Source organism: Candoia aspera, chromosome 2, assembly GCF_035149785.1.
Source record: "Candoia aspera isolate rCanAsp1 chromosome 2, rCanAsp1.hap2, whole genome shotgun sequence".
NCBI lineage: Eukaryota > Metazoa > Chordata > Lepidosauria > Squamata > Boidae > Candoia > Candoia aspera.
Genome location: NC_086154.1, coordinates 193,576,480 through 193,599,386, shown reverse-complemented (window position 1 = coordinate 193,599,386; position 22,907 = coordinate 193,576,480). Strand labels below are relative to the sequence as shown.

At 39.2% G+C, this 22,907-nt stretch overlaps 1 protein-coding gene across 1 annotated transcript in view; it reads right to left on the bottom strand.

Moving 5' to 3' along the window:
- The window catches only part of RFX3 (regulatory factor X3), a 151,727-nt gene that overhangs the window by 65,281 nt on the left and 63,539 nt on the right, over window positions 1-22,907 (bottom strand). Inside the window, exons 2-3 of the mRNA XM_063295087.1 lie at window positions 18,548-18,672; window positions 3,110-3,207 (exon numbers count right to left, since the gene is read on the bottom strand). Of these exons, the coding sequence (XP_063151157.1) occupies window positions 3,110-3,207; window positions 18,548-18,664 (215 nt within the window). The 5' untranslated portion in view covers window positions 18,665-18,672. The remainder of the gene's footprint in view (window positions 1-3,109; window positions 3,208-18,547; window positions 18,673-22,907) is intronic.

Genomic DNA, 22,907 nt, shown 5'->3' with positions numbered 1-22,907 from the left:
TTCCTGCCATCTCATTTTGCCTCAGCGTGTACCTGAGTTGAATGTGACCCTGAATTTTCTTTCATCTGATCATTCAGAAGGATTCATTTACCTGCAGCACACTGATCTTTGCCTGGAAAGTTGCTATTTAGCTTAAAAACTATTTTACAGATAAATTTCATTCTAGCAAGAAAAGACTTTTTCTTGCAATTAATCTTCACCTAAATGTTCTTTAATTCCATACAGGTTAATTGCTATTAGATTTGAACTCAAAGGACCTTGATTTAAATACTGTTCATTCTACATTTATTTTAAATTTCACTCTATTAAACTAATACATCATTTAAAATATATAGATTTCAGTTATATATAAACGTATTTCTAAATATACTGCTTCTGGATAATGTAATTTTATAATATTAACACATTTTTGTTAAATATAATAACACTAAGGATATGTTGAGAGAATTTTCCCTTTTAAATGAAGAGTTTTTGTGAAATTAAACTCTGTGTCTTTCTCTCATTCACACACATACTTTAAGAAAATACGAGTCTTCCTAAGTATTAGAACCATTAATTGGCAAAGAAATGCTACAGATTTTTCCAACTGACTGCTGGAAAGGGAATATGCACATAACATATTTGTGTCCATTTACTTACATTCAATATATTGTTAATTATTATGATTGCAAAAGAAATAAATATTAAGGTATTATAAGTATATAATACCTTAATATTTGTTTGTTTGTTTGTTTTTCTGTCCTGCTTTTCCTCCAAGGGCTCAAGGTTCAGGTTAGGTATTCATGGAAGGGGGCTTATTAAAAAAAGGGGCAAAATCACAGAAATGGCTGTGCAAAGTCCTGCCCTTTGTACATGTAATGTTGAAGCACATACAAAAGGGGAAGGGCTTTGATCATGCAGTTGCATCCACCATCTTAATTTTTCAAAAATTTCAGTGGCCAAGATGCCATTGGGATCACCTTACATAGGGGTCTCCTTTTTATCCTCACAACAGCAGCTCTGTGAAGTATGTTCGCTGAGATAGAATCACTGTCCCACAGTCACCCAGTGAGTTTCTGTGTCTAAGGATGTATTTCAACTTGGATCTCCTTTAGTCCAATACCTTAATCAGTACACATATTTGACAGAAGGTCCCACTGTTGTGAATATCACTCTTTTCATAATTTCTAGTTACACAATTAAAAATAACTTTGTTTCTTTTGCACCAAGGTTAAGAATACATCAGAGAAAGCTGTCAACAGAAGAAATAACAGGATGCAGCCAAAGACTGCTATTAATGAAAGACAGCTGAAGATCATAAAAATGTATCGTCAATTCAAATTATATTACAGGGGACAACATTGATAATATTTTCTGTATTCTGTAGATTTTATTTTTTTTTATTTATTTATCAAATTTGTCACTGCCCATCTCCTCCCACTGGAGGGACTCTGGGCAGTTTACAACAAAATCCTCAATAAAATAATAAATATATAAAATACATTATAAAATTACAAACTATTAATAATATAGATAAAAATGAAGTCCAGATGGCTATATCTCATTCAATCTTCACGTGGAAGGGGTGCTTCAAGGCACTAGCCAACCCCAGGAATTTTAAGAGGAATAAGGATATAATACAGATAATACAACTAAGAAAATCAGTCAGAATTAGCCATTTTTGTACTTCAGATGGGATTTCATAGCTCAGAAGGAAAAAAAAAGGAACTTCTCCAGATGTTTTTGAAATGTAATCTCAGCATACTTTACTGGGACTGGTGGAAGATGTAGCTCAGCAACAGCTAGACTGCAATAGTTTCCCCCTCCTTCTCATGGATAATTACACTGGAAGACATAGATAATCACCCACTATTCTACACCCTTCTCTTCTGCCTCAATTTCACATGATCTATTGCAGGGAAACAAGAACCTGACATAAATGTGTACACAGAAAAATTTAAGTGCAATAAAGAAAATTGACGTATTGCCATACCGTGTTACATATTGGGTAAGATCTTATCAATATTATTTGATTAAATCCTAATTTTCCAGCTAATGCTATTGCCATTTAATAACATGAAAATGTTTGTCAATTGATACCAATGTCCAAAGCATAAGAACATTTACTATGGTTACCTCATCATACTGTAAAAGGTAAAGGTAAAGGTTTCCCTTGACATTAAGTCCAGTCGTGTCCGACTCTAGGGGTCGGTGCTCATCTCCGTTTCAAAGCCGAAGAGCTGGCGTTTGTCCGTAGACACTTCCGTGGTCATGTGGCCGGCATGACTACACAGAACGCCGTTACCTGCCCGCCAAAGCGGTACCTATTAATCTACTCACATTTGCATGTTTTCGAACTGCTAGGTTGGCAGGAGCTGGGACTAGCAACAGGAGCTCACTCTGTCACGTGGATTCGAACCGCCGACCTTCCGATTGGCAAGCTCAGCAGCTCAGCGGTTTAACCCGCAGCGCCACCGTGTCATCATACTGTACATGCTTATAACCCAAGCTTTATAATACATAACTTAAAACTGATTGAATTTAGTACATTGTAAAACTGCCAATAACCAAAGTCCTCCGACAAACATCTTTCCTCATTTCAGGTGTGTTATCAGACTACTTACTCCAGTCCTGACATCTGTGATTGGCAGCACTTTTCCAAGCTCTTAAACCAGCAATTTTTCTCAATGCAATAATTTAGGTAAGTTTACTTAGACTATGTAAGATTTAGTCTCCAGAAATTGTGCTGAAAATTGCAACTTGGACCTTCTGCATGTAAACTTTCTACTGAACAACAAGCGATTAATGCCCTTTTCCAGAAGCAATTCTATTTAAATACAGAGATGTTGCTACAAGACTGAAGATATCAAAATTACTATAATCCAAGTACATACATTTTAATGACATGTAGAGCATTATACAGTATAATGTATGTAAGATTTTAAAAAAAATCAATTTCATTCTTATTTTGGTAAAGAATTACTTCACTTTTACATTTGATGGTGAAAAGCTTTGATTTTAGATAAAATAGTTTCTAAAGGATGTTAAAGACTGCAAAGAAATGTTTAATTCTGTGTATTATTGGGATGAAAAGGTTTTACTTCCACAGCCACATAGATGTTTTACTTACATAGCTCCATTTGTGTAGACCGTGTCGCTTCCCTCCACATACTGCACCTGGGCTGGATACACATGTTGCACTTGTTGCACAGTTTGTACCTGTTGAACCTGTAAATAAAATAAACTATAAGACAAGTTTTCTTTTTGGGACATTATACATCTCATATGCACAGTTTTTAAAGATCAGTGAGAAATCACCAAACTGCACAGCATATTTGCAGGAAAAATCTACATCATGGTGACAATGCTGTTTGTTTTTCTCACAGGTAGTACATATTATTTCCTTTTGAATGTATACATTGCTTTTCAGACTGCCTCAGAGCTCCACATTCAGTGGATAAAGTGACTTTATTATTTCTCATGTTATTAATCAAATGTTTTAATTTCAGGTGGAAGGTCTCCTTTATTACAAGATTCTGAAGTAATAACAGATTTAAACTTAGGGTGATTAAAAACTGAATTTTATTTTATAGTATTCAATTGCACAGGCAATTGTTCCCTTATTTAAGCACTGACTCTCATATGCTCCTTCTCCCTGGACAAGATTGTCTAAGGACTGTCCCACAGAACTTGGCACAATGAAGCAGTTCATGCTGTTGGCACTGTCTGATACTATGCCGCCTGCACAAATATTTCCAGCTTGAGGAATGGGTGGGACTTCTATACATTTTTTACTTAGGATCCACACAGCTATTGAGACAGGCCTGCTTCCCAGCAATGATTACTTTTAGTAGCAAACATCCACGGCAAATGCAAATGGACAGAATGATGATGCCACATGATGCCACTTTCCCTGCAGTGACACAGATGTGTTTTAAAACATCTGACCTAGCATTATAAAAGGCTATTAGTAATATTACAGCTCCTTGGCAATCACATTTCCCTTATCTTTTACTATTGTACTGTAGCTGATTTATGTACCATTAAAGTCAAAATACGTTTAATTATAATTATTTCTTTCAGCAGATTACCTGGAGCCAGGATTTAACATTATTCTCTTCCAATGTTCTGTTTACTAAGACAGTGTCCAACAAATCACATTGTAAAAGAAAAAGCTAAATAATCATTCTTTGGTTTTATCAGGAACTGCAATATAAAAACTACATCAAACTCAAAAACTGTAGTGCGCTATTTTATTTTACCTTACTGGTTGAACAAATCTAGGATTTTTTTTTATGTATACCATTTGGAAGAAAATAATATATTTCATAGGTTTTAATTATTTAGGAAACAAACTAATTATGAAATATAAAAGGTTCAGTGCTGTTGTCAGGCTCCCTTCTCTTGGTTCGCCTGCCATTAGAAGTTTCTACATGCGTTAGCTGGCTTCATGGATTCACTGCATTCCCAGAGAATCAACCTGTGTTAGCTTCACATTCCTTTGCCTCAGCCGTTTTAGCCAAGGACGCTCTGCTGCTGCTAAGACACCTGCCTTGTTAATCACTCTAACAAACTGCAGAGATGGGAGGGGGGAACGCAGGAGTAAGAAACAGCTTCTTTGCGAGACAGGGAGGAGGGATGAGATCAGAGGAGGGAAAGAATCACTTTGAAGGTCTTGGCACCAAATTCTCACTTGGAGCTTTGATTACTATCCTGTGTTTAATTGGATCCTTAATAAAGAATTCTTTAAGCTTTCTGATGGATTGTCTGGAGAATTTCTAAGTTAGGATCTTGGTACTGGGATCGTCACAGTTGTACATCTGAAAAACTAAGTAAGATACTGTTTAACTTTTATCTCTCACTAAATAAAATGTCTTGAAACATAACACAACACATGATATAGGAGGTACTGTTCCCCTGAACAATGACAAAGCACATTACAGAACAGAGCGCAAGTCTTAGGGGTTTAAAATTTATGAGAACCTCCTCTGGTAACTGGAAAGACCATCATAACTGAAGAGAGATTATCATGTAAAGCAGCAGTTGGAGGAAAAATAAAGCAGGAGATAGTATAAAAGACAACTAATGCACTTTTTGTTTTGTAGTCCAAATTAATTTGCAGTTCAATTAAAATGAGCACTCTGTGATGAGGAAGAGCACCTGAATGTCAAGTTATAGAAAAATTCATGTTGCTTTGTCTGCTTTCCACTTTGGAATGCACCCAGCAGGTCTCCACGCATAAAATCAAGTACACTGTATTGGCAATGGCTATTTTCTCTAACACCAACTTCGCAACTATTTTCAGCTTTTGTGAGCTCCTTCTCCTTTTCTTGCAAAGTTACAAATTACTGGGACGCGGTGGCGCTGCGGGTTAAACCGCTGAGCTGTCGATCGGAAGGTCGGCGGTTCGAAACCGCGCGGCGGGGTGAGCTCCCGTTGCTCGTCCCAGCTTCTGCACACCAAGCAGTTCGAAAACATGCAAATGTGAGTAGATTAATTGGTACCGCTTCGGCGGGAAGATAACGGCGTTCCGTGAGTCATACTGGCCACATGACCCGGAAGTGTCCTATGGACAACGCCGGCTCCAAGGCTTTGAAACGGAGATGAGCACCGCCCCCTAGAGTCGGACACGACTGGACTTTACGTCAAGGGAAACCTTTACAAATTACTACTGCTTCTCCTAATGGAAAAAAAACCCTACCAAAACAGTAAAACTAACTTTGTAATAGTGATTTGTCCAGTGCTGAAGGATCTTCCATGTGGGCTATATCAAAGAGGTTATTTTCAGTAGTGGATCTCATGCTCTGGAACACCTCCTCAATCTGAATACTATACTGATTTTCTTTTAATGTCAGGCAAAAATGTTAGTTTTCCATAAGTTCTCAGTTTTAACCTGCATTTATTCTGAAACTTCTATTTTTATGATGTCTTTCATTGTTGCCAAATCAAAGCAAATCAAACTTCATTACATTCTTAGACCAGAATAAACTACAAACATTGGTTGTTAAAAATAAAATACATGATAGTGGTAATATAATAGTAGTTTAAATGTGCACATCCTGATTCTTATTTTAAGTGTCTTGTTCAAATCAGTGCTATGGAGTTATAATCTTTGTTGCTAAGAGACTATATTTGCCAGCTAAAAATTTGACCTTAGAATCTCTGTCAGCTAAAAGAAATTGAACGTAAAATTCATCTAAGTTAAAAAAAAAAAAATTAAATAGAGGCTGAATTTAACTAGCTGAGAATAAGGGTAAAATTGACAGTGTAGTGCCCACAGAATGTGTTCAACTAATTCAATCTCATCTTGGAAACAGAGGTTTTACAAAACTTGCCTTCTAAAAGAACTGATGATAGAGCATTAAACTGAGCTCTGGACAACGCCTATTAATATTTGGGATGGATCAGCAAATGCAGGTAAGTTGCCAGACTTGACCTTTCGAAATTGCTGAGGGGTTGATACTCGTACTTCTTGGAGGTTCAACTTAAGTCAATCTGTATCTCTACATCCCAGTCCTTCTGTTTAATTATGTTAGCATTACCTAATCCTACAGATGAAAAATACTCAGGCAAAAGGCCACAGGAATATAGATGCACAATAATAATAATAATAATAATAATTTATTACTACATCTAAAATTGTCAAACACTAATACGTGCCGGAAGAAATCTGAGCCAGGCCATCAGAATGACTAGTCAGATTTTGGCTTCAATTTTGTGCAGCCTGAACTCCATATTAGAAACACATCTGGGGGACTGGAGAAGACAACTTTAAAAACCTGACTGAACTTTTATGAGGGTGCCATAGCTAGAATGCTATTGTTTAATTTTGTATTGCTTTATTTCTTACTGTGCAGCACCATGCAGTTAGCCTATAAATGCTATAAATAAATAACAATAATAGTTTGATGTATTCCAAAGAGAGAAATGGGAATATCATACATTATTTCCCTCACTCTTATCTGACTCGAAGTGCAGAGCTTGCAGTCCTGCTCAGGTCTAAATTTGTTCCCAGTCTCTCTACTACAGAAATACATTCTTATTTTCAGCTGGGTAAAAGATACAGTGATCGTTTTCTTTATTTTGTATTTCTGTATTTCTGTCTTAGGTATTGACAGTATCCTGGAAGGGAGGATAAATATTTATACTTTTAACTTTTTTGTGTTTTGTAAAGGAGCAGATTAGTGCCTTGCTAACTTACTTATGTATTTTAGAAATATAATAGAAGTAATAATTCATTTCCACCACATAAATACCACCCTCTCATTACTGATAGGAAATCTAGCTGTTATTTGTCAGAGGTATAAACCAAGGCTTCAGATTTCAGTTTGTATGTGTGATAAAATTATTGTATCTCACATGAAGTGGTGACCATGACCTAGCATGAGATGTGTGGTTGAAGCAACTGCAAACAGGAATCACATTGCTTTAAAATCTAATTTGTATATAAGTGGAAAACTGCCAAGGAAGTGTAGCACAGTCATGTTAGAAAACTTGCTAAAAATGAGGAAAGCGATAAAAAGGAAACTCAAGAGGGTTACCTCTCTCTATAATGCTTGGGAGTTACTCAAATCATAATAACAGAAACCACCAAATTCAAGAGGTCACCTCTATGATTAACAAGCAAGGTCAAGGAAGTGAAAAATGGGCTCTAATAAATAGAGGTCTTGCTCAAACGAAGAAAATAAAAAGAAACACAAACTTACACAAAAGAAATGCAAGCACAAATGCACAATGATAATAAGACCAAGAGAAAATAAACAAATAAATATGTGTGTTTGTGTATGCATGTGTGTGTATGTATGTATGTGTGTGTGTGTATGAGTGTGTGTGAGTGAAAGGTTCCCTGTGCAAGCACTGAGTCATATGTCTGACCCTTTGGGGGGACGCCGCTTTTGCGATGTTTTCTTGGCAGACTAGAGAGCAGGGTGGTTTGCCATTGCCTTCCCCAGTCGTCACCTTCCCCAGCAAGCTGGGTACTCATTTTACCAAGCTCGGAAGGATGGAAGGCTGAGTCGACCTGAGCCGGCTACCCAAGAATCCAGCTTCCGCTGGGATCGAACTCAGGTCGTGGGGAGAGTTTCAGTTGCAATACTGCCGCCTACCACTCTGCGCCACACGAGGCATGCATGTGAGGAAACTGAATGAGAGCGTATCTTCATTGCAGAAGATGTAAGACTGTTGAGTTAACATCACCAGGAAATCACAGGATGTGAGACGAATAGTAGTGTCAAGAGGTGGAGTTCTAAACCTAATTGATAAATTGAAAACTAACAAATTGCTAAGTCCAGATGGTATCTACCCAAGAGTTCTTAAAATAACTCAGAGGTGACATCTCTGATTTAATACAGAAATATGCAACATGTCCTAAGGTCAGCCTCTAAAGCTGACCAAGTTCTAAAAAGCAATTTAGAGGAGATCCAAGAATATATAGGCTAGTTAGCTTAATATCCATTCTAGATAAATATACAGTATATGAAGCACTATATATCAAGCATAAAAAAAAGAGTAATTTTGACTTCTACTGAGATAACTCGCTAACCTTTTAAGTGTTCTTTGAGAATATCAATAAACATATAAGCAAAATTGATCCAATAGTTACTGTGTTTTGAAAGTACAAATGAACGTTCTTCTCTTAAAAAAAAAAACCTGACAAAAATTGGCAACCTGGAACGCTGTGCACCAGTCTGATCACTATCCTTCCAAAAACAATATTGAGAGCTAGGAAAAGAGTAACCAAAATTGTCAAGTAACAGTGATCCTCTTATGGGGATCCCCATAAGCTAACTAGTCCTAGCTTAGAAAAAAGGCAAATAAGAAAGCATATGATAAAGATTTATAAAAAAAAACTGTACCCAGATAGAGAAAGTGGTTAGGTTCTTTTCCCTTTCTCATAATATTAGAAGAGGTCATTCAAGGAAGCTGAATGATAAGAAAAGCAAAATAGATAAAAGTGCTTCTTCACAAGGACATAATCAAATCATAAAACTTATACCTACAATCACTATCTTGTATAGTTTAAAATGAAACGGATTCATGGGAAGTAACTAGTCATGGTGCCAATGCAGCATTTTCAGTATCAGAGAGTGGAGGTGGTAAATTTAAAAGTCTAGTGAAATGTTGTTAGAATTAGACTCAGAATATATTCTTTACACTGAAAGGAGACAGCAGATCAAAGTCTGAAACCAGGAGATTACTTGGTTCACTTGAAACTAAAAGAATCAATGCAAGAACAAAGAATGAGAATCTGAAAAGAATAAAAGCATGTAAGAATAAAATCCAAAAGAAAAAAAATGTGGTCCAAATATATATGATTAATAGGAGAAAAAAGACTAAAGCACTTATGAAAGAAAAAGCGCTACAGAAACAGAAACTGCCAAATGAAATGATCAATGAATCATGCCCTCACAATCCTTAGGGAAAGCAGTGTTTCAAAAAGGTATTCCAAAAGGACAAAATAGCTTCTTTCTTTTGTTTAAGAAAGCAATCTGAAATGAAGGAAAAAAACCACAGATTTATTGAATATGAAATTACTCTGGGAAAAAAAAACCACTTAAAAGCCAAAATGTGAAAAACTGACATGGAATTAAAATGAGACAGGAATGATGGGAATGAAAATTAAGCAGGAAAAAAATTATGGTGAAATGTTTTGTTTTTAAAGGAGTAAGCCAACGAACAAATGCAAAACACACTAGAGAAACTCAGCTTAAAAAAAAGTGAGGCTCCAAACAAGTAAATCAAGACTCAATCCTCTGGCTTTCCATCTATGAGCTTGCAATTTGAGAGACCTCTTGAATAGTAGTATTTACTGGATGTATGAGTACATCTAAGTGTGGACACACGTGCAAACACACACATTTACTCCACTCAAGTCCTCAAGGGTATATTTGAAATCTGAAAATAGCTTAGCTTAATCATGAGTACCCCAATTTTAAAAAAAAGAAAATTAGGAAGATTAAAAATGCACTGTTGTTTGACACATGGCTTGACATATGGCAAGATGGAGATATGGAAAGACACTAGTGATCCCGTTAATACTATTCTCTTACATTCTAAGTTCAAATACCTGAATGTTTTCAAGAAGCCAGATAAAATATAAAATACATAGCAATTTAATTTCTCCTTTCAAAATGCATATTTAGAAAACCATTTTACATTTTAGATTTGAACTGAAGCTCAACTGTAATACAGTTTGCATGTGCATTAGGAAATCTATAAAAAAATCACTATGGAATATTGGCTTTAAGCCTGAAACATTATTCGATGAGAAGGGAAATGCACCATTCTGCTTCTCAACTGTCATGTTCCCCGTTACGATGAGTGCTTTATATCGTAGCGTTTCACATGCCTTTCACTGACGCGGGGTTGGGGGGTGCAGTTAGGCATTGTTGCGCTGGACTGCTTATCTGCTTTCTAGGTTTGGAATGTGTTTGGGCTACGCTTTGGTTTCAAGGTTTTCTTCCCAGGCGATTGGCACTGTCCGTTGCCAGCACCTGAGGATAAGGGAGTTTGAACCGGTTGGGTGAAGGGAGGGGTTTCGTTCGCACGGAGGGTTTTTAGTTTGTAATTCGCGCACTTTTGTTCATTCTCAGCTTTCTCTGTATTTGCATACTAATCCTTCAATAAATCAGATTTCATAAAGTTACACTTGTGAGTCTGGTTCAATTAGGTTAGGCAATCATTACATAAAGCTGAGAATCATAAAACTTTACCGTTAACATCCTTCCAGAGTAATCTGTGAGGAAATAAAGTTAGCGATGACTGAGCCTACTCCTTACTCGGGAGAAAGTGAATATTCGAGTGCGGGGGAGCTGGATTCCACGGTAAAGAGAAGGGAAAAGGCCCCCACTCCGGAGTCGGAGGACCTACAGGAGACTTCGAGTTCCAGTCCAGCGAAAGGGAAAACTGTGAAATCTAAAGTGGTTAAGAAAGCAGAAGAATCGCCGGTGGAACAGGTGATGTGGGATGAGGAGTAGGGAACCCTACCAGGGACGTCGAAGACGTCTTGGAAGCAGAGGTACCCGCTGTCCCCGAATGTAGCCAGGACCGATAAGAGAGGGTCAGAGGATTCCGAGACCCCTGTGAGGTTACAAGGGTGGGAAGCCAGGATGCAGTCCCTAGAAGAAATGATGATGAAAATATCATTGGCTTTGTGGGAGAAGGGAACAGAGGGAGAAGGGAACATCATTCCAGACAGTCGTCCCCATCTCTCCCCCCACCCTTGGGTGTGAGGAAGAAGGATCGGAGAAGGCATCGGGCGGAATCACCATCTAGCAGTCCCAGACGTTCGTCCCCATCGCCCCCACGGCGTTCAGAAGACAGAGGAAGGAGGGAAAATAAGGATGAGAAGGGAAATCCCAAAGTCAGGATTTCGAATTCCCCCCCCCCCAATTGGGAAGATCCCCTGTGTCCAAGAGAAGGGCTGGGCAGAAGGAGAGGAAGAGGAGCCCGCAGGGCGCAAGATACAGGGATTTCACTGTCAAGTTTGATGGGGATCCCACTAAGCTGTCATTTTTCCTGACCAATGCTAAAAGCTATATGGAGGAGTTTGGGAGGCTGTTTCCTTCTGAAAGGGCTAAGATAAATGCTGTTGCCACCAAACTGAAGGGGAGGGCAGCTGATTGGTTTGTCCAATTAACTGAGATGGATGCCCTGGAATTAGACGAGTTCGAACAATTCCTGTGGGCGCTCAAGTTGCATTTTGCTGACCCATTAGCTAAAGAGAAAGCCAAGGTGGCTCTGAGGGAACTGATTCAAGGATCAAGGTCCATTGCAGACTATGCCCTAGAATTCCAAGCTTTAGCTGCAAAGGTGGACGATTGGTCGCAAATGACTTTAATAGAAATGTTTAAGGATGGTCTGAGGCCCGAGTTGCTGAGATGGTCGTTGGGAAGAGAAGATCCTATTACCCTATATGACTGGATCCAGCTGGCAGGGAATGTTGAGCAAGCCCACGCTAAGTTTGCACAAAGCAGGAATGGTCCCAAGCAAATGGCCATGATAAGAGCTGCCAAGTCCACGGGCACCACGGGCAGAACGGGGCGAACGGTATGGCAAGAGGAGAAGGAGAGCCGCTTTGCAAAAGGTCAGTGCCTGTGGTGTGGAAAAGAAGGGCACAGAGCAGCTGCGTGCCCGAAACCCCGGCCAGAAGTTCGGCAGGGAAAGTCACCTGGAAAGTCGCCCACACTGCCCAGGAAGATGAGAGCAGCCCAGGGTAAGACCGAAGTCGAGGAGACTCCTTACTATGAGGGAGAGGAGGAACAAGACCCCAAAGAACCGGTGGGAAACGCCCGCCACCTGCTTTAAGAAGCGCCTCTGGGCAGGTGGTGGATGATGGGCGCGAGAATGTGTTGGTGAGTGGCAATTGCCCCACTTTAAACGTAAAGTTGAAGTTAGGATCCAGCATGAAAACCGTAGAGGTGTGGGGGTTGATCGATTCAAGGTGCTCGAAGTGTTTAATGCACCCTGATCTAGTGGCTGCTTTGGAGTTGCCTACTTTTCCATTACAAAAGCCCATGATTTTCACCCAGCTGGATGGTTCTATGGCAGGAGGGAAACCGGTGACTCATTTCACAGGCATGGTGGCTCTACAATTGGGCACCCACCAAGAGGGGTTGCAATTTGTGGTAGCCCCTGTGGGGACCCCCCTTGTCATTCTGGGGATTCCTTGGTTGGTCCGGCATAATCCCCATATCAATTGGGAGCATAGAACTCTGACTTTTCCAGATGGCTTTTACAAGGCTCCAGCTGCGGAACAGTTAATGTCGGCTGCAGTGGGGAGGACTGGGGCAATGGCTCCACAGTTCAACGTGCCTCCATTGGAGGTCTTGCCAGACAGATACCGGGACTTTGCTGATGTCTTTGGGGAAAAGGAAGTGGATCAGCTCCCGCCCCATCGTAAAACTGATTGTGCCATAGAGCTGGTCCCCAACGCCATGTTACCCAAGCCAAAAATCTACGCCATGACCCAGAAGGAACTGGAGGTGCTACGAGACTTCGTGGATAAGAACTTGGCCAGGGGTTTCATCAAGCCGGCAAACTTGCCGGTTGGCGCCCCTGTCCTTTTCCGTGAGAAAAAAGATGGGACATTGAGATTATGCACAGATTATCATGGATTAAATGCCGCTTCCATATCAAATAAATATCCAATCCCCTTAATAAAGGATATATTAGCACATCCGTCCAAGGGGAAGGTCTTTTCTAAATTGGATTTATGTGAAGCCTATTTTCGCATACGCATCCGGGAGGGGGATGAATGGAAAACTGCTTTTAACTGTCCATTGGGTTCATTTCAGTACAAGGTTTTGCCGTTTGGGTTGGCAGGGGCACCAGGTGTTTTTATGCAATTGATCAATGAAGTGTTACATGAACATTTGTTTAAGGGGGTACTGGTCTACTTAGATGTTTTGATTTACACTGAAACTGAACAGGAGCATGAATCTTTAGTGAAAAAAGTTCTAAGCAAACTCAGAGATGCAGAATTGTTTGCCAAACTTTCCAAATGTGAATTTCATAAGTCGCAACTTGATTATTTAGGATACAGAATCTCAGCTAAAGGCATTGAGATGGACCCTGGCAAGATCCAGGCTATCATGGGGTGGGAACGCCCACGCACCAGAAGGCAATTACAATCTTTTTTAGGATTTTCCAATTTTTACCGCCAATTTGTAAAGGGGTTCGCTGAGCTAGCTCTACCCCTCACTGATCTCTTAAAAACCAAAGGGGTGGGTGACACCCGTAAGGTGAAAAACCCAGGCACACTTCTGAATTGGACACCCCAGTGCCAAACAGCTTTTGACAAGCTTAAGAGCCTGTTCACTGCTGAGCCAATTTTACAACATCCTGATCCCACTAGACCCTTTGTGGTTCAAGTGGATGCTTCTGATTTCTCCATTGGGGTGCTCTTGTTACAAAAGGATGCATCTGATCACCTAAAACCATGCGCCTATTTGTCCCGCAAGTTTTCGGAAACTGAACGTAGATGGCATGTTTGGGAAAAGGAGGCTTTTGCAGTAAAAGCTGCCTTGGAGGCTTGGCACCACGTTTTAGGGGGCTACATGCCCTTTTGAGGTTTGGACGGACCATAAGAATCTGGAGGCGCTCAGCACTCCCTGCCGCCTCAGTCCTAAGCAAGTTCGCTGGGCTCAATTTTTCAGCCGATTTAATTTCCAGCTGAAGTTCATTCCAGGCAAAAAGAACTTCTTGGCTGATGCTCTATCCCGCTTGCCCCAGGACGCTGGTCCTGCGCCGGCTATAGTAGGTACTGTTTGGACCGAGCCACAATTAGGATTTCAGGCTGTCACGCGCAGTCACACCAGAGCGCAGCAGTCTCCGGCTCAGCCTTCGTCGGGGGGGAGGAGATTACCAGTTTCCTCTCAACTGCAGCAGCAGTTCGTACAAGAGCTGTCAACAGATACTTGGTTGCAATGTAATAAAGACAATGTTTCTTTTATTGATGGTTTGGCTTGGAAACAAAATAGACTTTATGTTCCTGAAACGTTAAGGGCTGAAATCCTCACTCGTTCTCATGATGATAAGGTGGCTGGGCACTTTGGTTTTGTTAAAACTCTGCACCTGGTAAGGCGCCAATTTTGGTGGCCCACCTTAAGAGGGGATGTTAAGGATTATGTGGCTTCCTGTCCTGTTTGTGCAATGTCTAAACGGAAGGGGGGGAAGCCCCAAGGGCTCCTGCAGCCAGTTGCGAGTCCCTCCCGCCCGTGGGAGGATATTTCCATGGATTTTATTGTAGACTTGCCTCCCAGTCAGAGGAAAACTGATTTGGGTTGTAAAAGACTATTTTTCTAAGCAGGCCCATTTCATTCCATGTGCCTCCATTCCCTCAGCTCAACAGCTGGCGCGCCTCTTTTTGATCCACATCTACCGGTTGCACGGGACCCCCTCCCGTTTGGTGACTGACAGAGGCACACAATTTACTTCTCAATTTTGGAAGTCATTTTTAAAATTGATTGGCACGACCCAAGCTTTGTCCACGTCTTCGCATCCATCCACTGACCCAAGCTTTGTCCACGTCTTCGCATCCATCCACTGACGGCTCTACGGAGATTGTTAACTCAACCCTGGAACAGTTTTTGTGTTCCTTTGTTAATTACCAACAAGACAATTGGGTGGATTTGCTCCCTTTTGCTGAAGTTGCTTACAATAATGCTGCGCATCAGAGCACTGGGCACACCCCATTTCGCATTGTGTTCGGACAGGACTTTGTTCCCATCCCAGAGTTGCCTCAGCCTGCTCCGCAGACCTGCTCCCCCTCTGATTGGGCTGCGCAACTTGCTGATGCTTGGCCCATGATCAAAGAGACTTTGGTTGATGCTCAAGCCACGTACAAGCTCTATGCAGACAGGCACAGATCTCTCCAACCTGATTTTAAAATTGGTGACAAAGTCTATCTATCCACTAAGTTCATTAAGTCCCCTCAACCTTCCAAGAAGTTGGCTCCTAAATTCATTGGTCCCTTTCCTATTTTGGGGATTGTGAATCCTGTCACCTTCAAATTGGATTTGCCTCATAACCTCAAGCGCTTACATCCTGTCTTTCACTGTTCATTGCTCAAACCTGTCACCCATTCTGACAAGTGGCATAACCAGCCTCCTCCCCCTCCTCCCATCATGATTGATGGACAACAACACTTTGAGGTGAAGGAGGTCCTTGACTCCCGCAGAGCCCGGGGGACTCTTCAATACCTTGTCAAATGGAAGCATTTTCCCCACCCAGAGTGGGTCGCTGCTTGTGATGTTTCTGCTCCAATTCTGGTAACCCGCTTTCACTCGGCTTATCCTTCAAAGCCAGCTCCTTAATTTTTTTGGGGGGGGCGGTATGTCATGTTCCCCGTTACGATGAGTGCTTTACATCGTAACATTTCACATGCCTTTCACTGACGCGGGGTTAGGGGGTGCAGTTAGGCATTGTTGCGCTGGACTGCTTATCTGCTTTCTAGGTTTGGAATGTGTTTGGGCTACGCTTTGGTTTCAAGGTTTTCTTTCCAGGCGATTGGCACTGTCCGTTGCCAGCACCTGGGGATAAGGGAGTTTGAACCGGTTGGGTGAAGGGAGGGGTTTCGTTCGCACGGAGGGTTTTTAGTTTGTAATTCGCGCGCTTTTGTTCATTCTCAGCTTTCTCTATATTTGCATACCAATCCTTCAATAAATCAGATTTCATAAAGTTACACTTGTGAGTCTGGTTCAATTAGGTTAGGCAATCATTACTGTCAGTGCCTCTCTTTTATGAAATTACAGTATTCTTCACCAGGATAATTAACATCCACAGACCAATTGATGACAAGATGAAATTACGTCAATTTGGATTTGTCAAAAGAAGGGTCAGATTAATTCATGGAGGATTCATTTTTCAAAACTCACTAGTTATACAGGTAGTTCTTGTTTAGCAACCACAATTGGGACCGGCAACTTGGTCATTAAGCGAAGCAGCTGATAAGGGAAACCCCGTCTGTGCATATGGTTTTACTTCAGCTTTGCCTTGCTCTACAGACCTGTGGAGATCCTAAAAGCGAGGATTGGTTATAAAGTTACTTTTTCATCACGGTCATAACTGTGAAAGGTCGCAATCAAGGCAGTTGCTAAATGGGGACTACCTGTATTATCTCCTGTAAGATGGTAAAAGGTCTTTTGGTATCTGCTGCTGGTGTACACAAGTGGAACTTACTATTGTATACTGCTTATGGGCTTCCAATTGGCATCTGATTTGCCAATGTGGAAACAGAATACTGAACTTTGATCTTACCTAATATGGGTTTTCATAAGTTTGCACTCACTTCTTCCCATGATTTCCAAGTCTACAAAACAGCCAACTTTCAGCTAAGTTTTAGAGTCAGCTTCTAGCAAAACACAATACATTCCCCTCTCACTTGCTAAGGCTACTTTAGTCACATGACCAAGTTTTATTGTAAAGAGAAATAAAAAGCAGAAAGAAAGTGCTGAGGATTGATTATCAGGAGACTGGAAGTAAATATGTATAATATTGGGAGAAGCTCACTTACTTCAAAAGTAAGCTAACAAGAAGTACCTGTTTACACCTAAGCAAAAGAGAGAGGATATGATTCCCGCTAGAGCTGGAACAGATGTTATTCATTCTTCCTACGCATACTAATGCCCCATTCCCTTTTGAGATATCAAAATGAAGTAACAGCTCAGCCACAGCACTTTTTCATTCAAACAGAAAAATGTAAAATATATGTTAATGTGACAGAAACAAAGCCTTTCAGATACTATTTCATTAGTCATTATTTTCACTGTCATTTGCAGAAGAAAAGAATACCAAAACAAATAATGTATTAGTGTAAAATCTGTTGTTTCAAAAGAACAAATGGAGCATTAATTTATACATGCTGATATATTATATTTGTCAACAAAAACAAAAGTAGATAAACACATCCAGTACAAAAACAAAAGCCATCTTGAGTAATTAAGCACTTTACATTTTTTCAACAAAATGTATTTCTAAAAGAAGACAAACCAGTGTCAGATTCATTCAGATTTATAAAGACAACATCTGAAATATGCTTTTATTACAGCACTTTTAAATAAAACATGCCAAATAGCAAATATACATAATAAGTGAAATTCATCTGAATGCTTATGCTAATCACCACAGAAATCATGTATACACTGTTATTCTTAGGATAAACTTGTAATTACATATATGACTGAGGTTTAGCTTATGTAATTATATGTGCTCAAATAGACTTTCAGTTTAAATTCTAATTCTGAACAGAACAATCTCTTTGGTACATTCCAATTTTGTTTCATAATTTTGTTTTTACTAAAAGAACAATTTATTATACTCTATTTTTTAATTTTTTTCAGACACAAGAGATCTAGGCTTAAAATTTCCAAAGGGACTTTTGTTTCCTAGTTGATAGCCCTGTCCTGTTTCTCTGAAAAACAAAGATGTGTTGATCTTAAGACGGTATTTAACCTTCTCTCCCATGTCATTTCCCTGACATAAACACAGACACATATCACTGTGCAGAGATGCTGATAGCTCTCAGGAGCAAAGAACCAAAAATACAATCTATATTTGAATATTTTCTTCATTTAGAAATAATATTATTCATATACTAATAATCAATATCCTATGTCTAACATCCTGGTTTATAGAACTATTCTGTCAGGTACGATAGCCATTATACATATCATCTTCCCCAAATTGCTGCTGTTCTTATGGGCTCACGCTGCAATCCATAATCCTCAAAAAAGTGGACAAAAATATTTTGGGGACTGTAATGAGAACCTATGTGGACAGCATTAGACTGGGAAAACTGGATTATTCTAATCTAAATCATGAATGTATTCTTATACATAGATAGCTTCATACTTGGTGGCAGAAGTATGATAACAAATTTGGACTATAGTGATAAGCACTTTGAATGAAGAACAAGGTGGACAGCTGCTCTTCTGAATAATATATAACGAAGTAATTTAAACTGTGCAATACTGAAAGAGCAGAACTCTTTTCAAGAAACTTATATAGGAGGACTGAATTGGCACTGCACAAAAAAGTTCATTTTTTTCCAAAGCCAACAAACACCTACCTGTTGTTGCACTGGTAACTGCTGTACCACCTGGGTAGGCACAGCTGCTTGGCTAGCTACGGAAGTCTGTAAAGTAACCGTCGAACCTGTATCCGACCCAGTCTCTGATGTCTGCATTCTTGTTTCTGTATAAAATGTAAATATATGCTCATTAAAATGTATACTTCTTTTTTATATTATTATTATTATTATTTTTATGAGTATGTGGTCTGTTTAAACTGCCATTATCCTACCACCCTTGGCTGATCCCAAAAAGCTAAGCAGGATTGGAACTGGCTAGTGTGTGTGTGTGTGTGTGTGTGTGTGTGTGTGTGTGTGAGAAAACACCAGAAAATGCCAGGTTGTAGACTAGATTGGGAAACAAAACTTACTGGAAAAAAGGCAAAGTCAATCCACCTTGATACTGTTGCCAAGAAAACTACACCAGCACATCCATGAAATCAGCAGCTCAACTGAAAAGAGATTTTATCTTTCCCTACCATAGAATGAAAGTGGACAAAATTCTAGCCATCCGAATATTGCTGAATCACAACTTCCAGCAACCCTCAATATCAACCATGCTGGCTGGGGCTGCTGGGAACTGAGTTAGTAACACTGGATGGCCACAGTTTGCTGTATTTGCCATTCACAGGTTGCTTTTTGCAGGTTGAAAGCCTGCATCAAACAGCGTTCTATGTTTAAAAATCCAGAAAGAATATTTTGCTGTTATTTTTATATAATTTCTTCCTCATACAGTTATGATTTGGTAACTTCTACTTGGCTGTCCCCAGTGATAGTTAAAATTATCAACAGAAGATCAATAACGTGCATTCATTATTTTCCCTTTCAACTTCCGCTGTTCAATGTTATTTGCTTCCTTGTTCCTCTAGCCTGGTATGGTATGTTGCCTTGGGGCTATTTTTTAATTTTTCACTCTGAGGAACTATTTGCTACTTAGCTGGCTGGGCACAAAACATGGGTGCCTCCTTCCTCACAGTGGTAACTTCTAGAATCTGTCCTCTGCTACTCTTTCTTTACTTTTGTCATTTTATTTAAAGGCCAACTCCAGATCCTGGAGCCTATTAGACCACCAGCCTTTTCTGAGAAGACAAAGCTAAGACCAAAAAGGAGTTTCATCCCAAGGGATCAGAAAGGAAATTCTTCTTGGCCTACCCTGTCTTCTCTCCTGAAGAATAATTCATCCTACAGAATTGGCTCCACTGTTCCAGGGGCCAAGAAATAACTGTTGGACAATGATCAAGGCTTTGTTTCTGTTACTGTCATAACTCTGAAGCCTGTGGGAAGAACAGTGAGCCAGGAGTAGTAGTCCTGGACATCTACCCATTCTATTTATGGACTGGTTTTAGGGCAGTGCTTCCTGGAAGGATTTTTTTCTTTGTTCCACTTGGAAAGACTAGAAGAATCAATACTATTTATCAGCAAAGAAAAAAGACAATTCCATCAAATTCCCATCTGTGACAACCTTACCTGTTGCAAGGGAACTGTCTCTGAGAAAAATTGAATGGAGAAGCTGCTGTTATCTAGGATATTGCATACTGCTTTGCTTGGATTTAACCTAGGGTGACTTTTTGCCAATTGTTTGCTCTTTGCCCCACTGATGCATTGTTTAAGGACAATTTGATCCACTTGTGAAGCTCAGCAACCTAGGCAACAGTAGTAAAAGTCTGCTGGCTGGCCCCCTAGATCCACATACAGGATTCTGCCCAGCTTGCTAAAAACATATAAACTGTTTCAAAGACCTGAATGACAGAAAGATGGGACTTGTTAAATAAGATGGTGTCTGCCCCATTTTAAATCTTTTGTTCAGAATTTTGCTGCCCATATTTTCCACACAATGCAGCCCTTCTCTGATATCACTTCTGTTCAAGTCCCTATTTGCTTTTCAAATCAAAGTAAGAGTAACCCAATGTTTCAGAAATTATTAGTGACTGAATTTATACAAAGTTTTGCCCTATCTCCAAAAGCTCAATGACACCCCTCTTCTTCTAGTTTAGGTCCTGTAGCCATGTTCCCTTCTTCAACTTTTTTTTTAACTAAATCCATATGCTGGGATTATTGTTCTGTAAATATTTTAGTATTGTATGTTTCTTCACTTCATTCTTCTATACTCCTTTAATATACAAACACATACAAACTTCCATTCAGTGCTCTTCTTCCTTCTCTACCTTTCCACTAAGAAATAACATATTTCCCAGATTTTTCCACAGGCACATCACATATGGGTGTGTGTGTGTATATACATGTGTATAGCTCCTTATTTTCTTTCCCTCATAACATTTGTGTCCAGATTGTGTTCTGCTTGCAAACAAGAACTCTTGCTAAGAAAAGTGTTATTGTATGTCTATATTTGTTGTTTTTTAATCCCCATTGTAACATTTAATATTAATATTTGCAGTCCTTTGCAAAAAAAAATCTGTATACTACAAACCCTTGCACTGTTGCTCAAGAGACCTTAAACCACTCAAAAGGAATTAGGGGTGTGGGGAGAGACAGGACCGTTATGGACAGCTGCAGTGAAAAGGAATTCATGGAAATATAGTCAGGATTTCAGGACTATATGGTAATAGAGCAATCGTGGTATGCAGCCACTCAGAAGCAAAACTTTTGGAGTTCACTAGCTAAGTATAAGTAAGATTATAGCTTAAAAGATTAAATCATTGAAAAATGAAAAAAGACAAGATTTTTGAATGAACACAAAACTTGTATATAAATAATAGCAATAAATACAGATCATTTTGTAGTTCCAGAAGGGAAATGAATCAAGCCTATAGCTCCAAATCCCAATGTTTCAGAAATTATTAAGTGACTGAATTTATACAAACAGTTTCACCCTATCTCCAAAAGTTCAATGACCCCTAAACTTGTTAATTCATATCTATTTAAGTCTATCTATGGAAAAAAAATTGTATTTCACCCAAACTAACTGTTATCCTTGATGAAAAGTCTATATTTAAGACCTACTTCACAGGGGTGTTTTTTTAGTGCTGTGGGAAACATTAAGTAAAATTGCAGCATAGCCAACATTTTGCTGATGTCATGCTCTGATAATTGTTAATTTAGTATATTTACAATACTCTTTTTAAGGGGTGTTTGTTGATACGACAAAGGCAGTCAGATTAATCTATAATCTATTCTGAAAGGCTAAATAATCTCCCTGTTTAATAATCACCTGGTCCGTAGGTTAATGAACTGTATATGACTGCAGGAGTGACAAGCTGAACTTCAGTCTAACTACCCTTGCCTACTGCAACTGTCAGGTGTGTCACCGGCAACACATGCTTATCTGACAAAATACCTTTTTATTCTGGTTAATTGAACTGTTAGACACACCTACCTGTTGTGGGTCTGTGTTATACAACTAGCCCTAGCTGAATGATGTGAACCTGAACATAAATACACCACAATTTGAAAGAAGACTAATTAACTCCCACGAGAAAAAAATATTGCACTAACCCAACTGCTGGTCATGACAAGATTAGCATCCTTTAAATTAAACAAAAGTGTTTAGTACTCATGTTTTTTACCAAATGTCTCTCTCACCACATTCTTTGAAAAAGATCTTCAAGGTTATTTAATAAACTCAAGAAGTACAGTAGGAATCCTTCTGTCTTCTCTGCTTTATATACTGTACCAGAATGGTTTCACAATCTGATACATCAATTACATAGCAAATCACATGCTGCAAATATAGCATCTTAACAGTAAACTATTTTTAGCAAGCACTTTCATCAGCAACTAATTTGCTACTTTAAATACTAGAGTTTGTGAAATCTCATTTAATATCTACTCTAAATGATGATACAGGTTTTTAATTCAGTACAGAAAATAAAAGCCTATAATTTATATTTAAATACACTATTTTCTTCCTCCACAGAAAGTAAAAACATATCTACCTAAAAATTAAAATAACTTGATTAGTCATATAGAAGCAAGGGAGCTTAACTATAAAAATAGCTGTAATATATCAGAAATTTCAAATATTATCATTTTCCAGAATATTCTGAGAATGTTAGTTTCAACTATAGATGATCAAAGTATAAAAGAGAACTACAGTGGAGTCATCTGTTGAAGTAATTGGTGGACCTGGAGTTGATCTGGTACGTGGGGGAAAAGGAATACAGCAAAGGGCAATCTCAATGCGCCAGAGTAATACTGAATGTTACACGCATTATTTAATACTTCGTGCTACATTTCTGTTCTATGAAAAAAATGAGAGCCAGTTAATACTGAAGTCTAACAATAAAAAGCTTTACAAGCACTGGGGAATTTCATAAATGTAAAATGAATAGACTGGCTTTGCACTGAAAAAAAATCCCTTCTGATATTTTAGTATTCCATAAACCATAATAGTATTGCAACA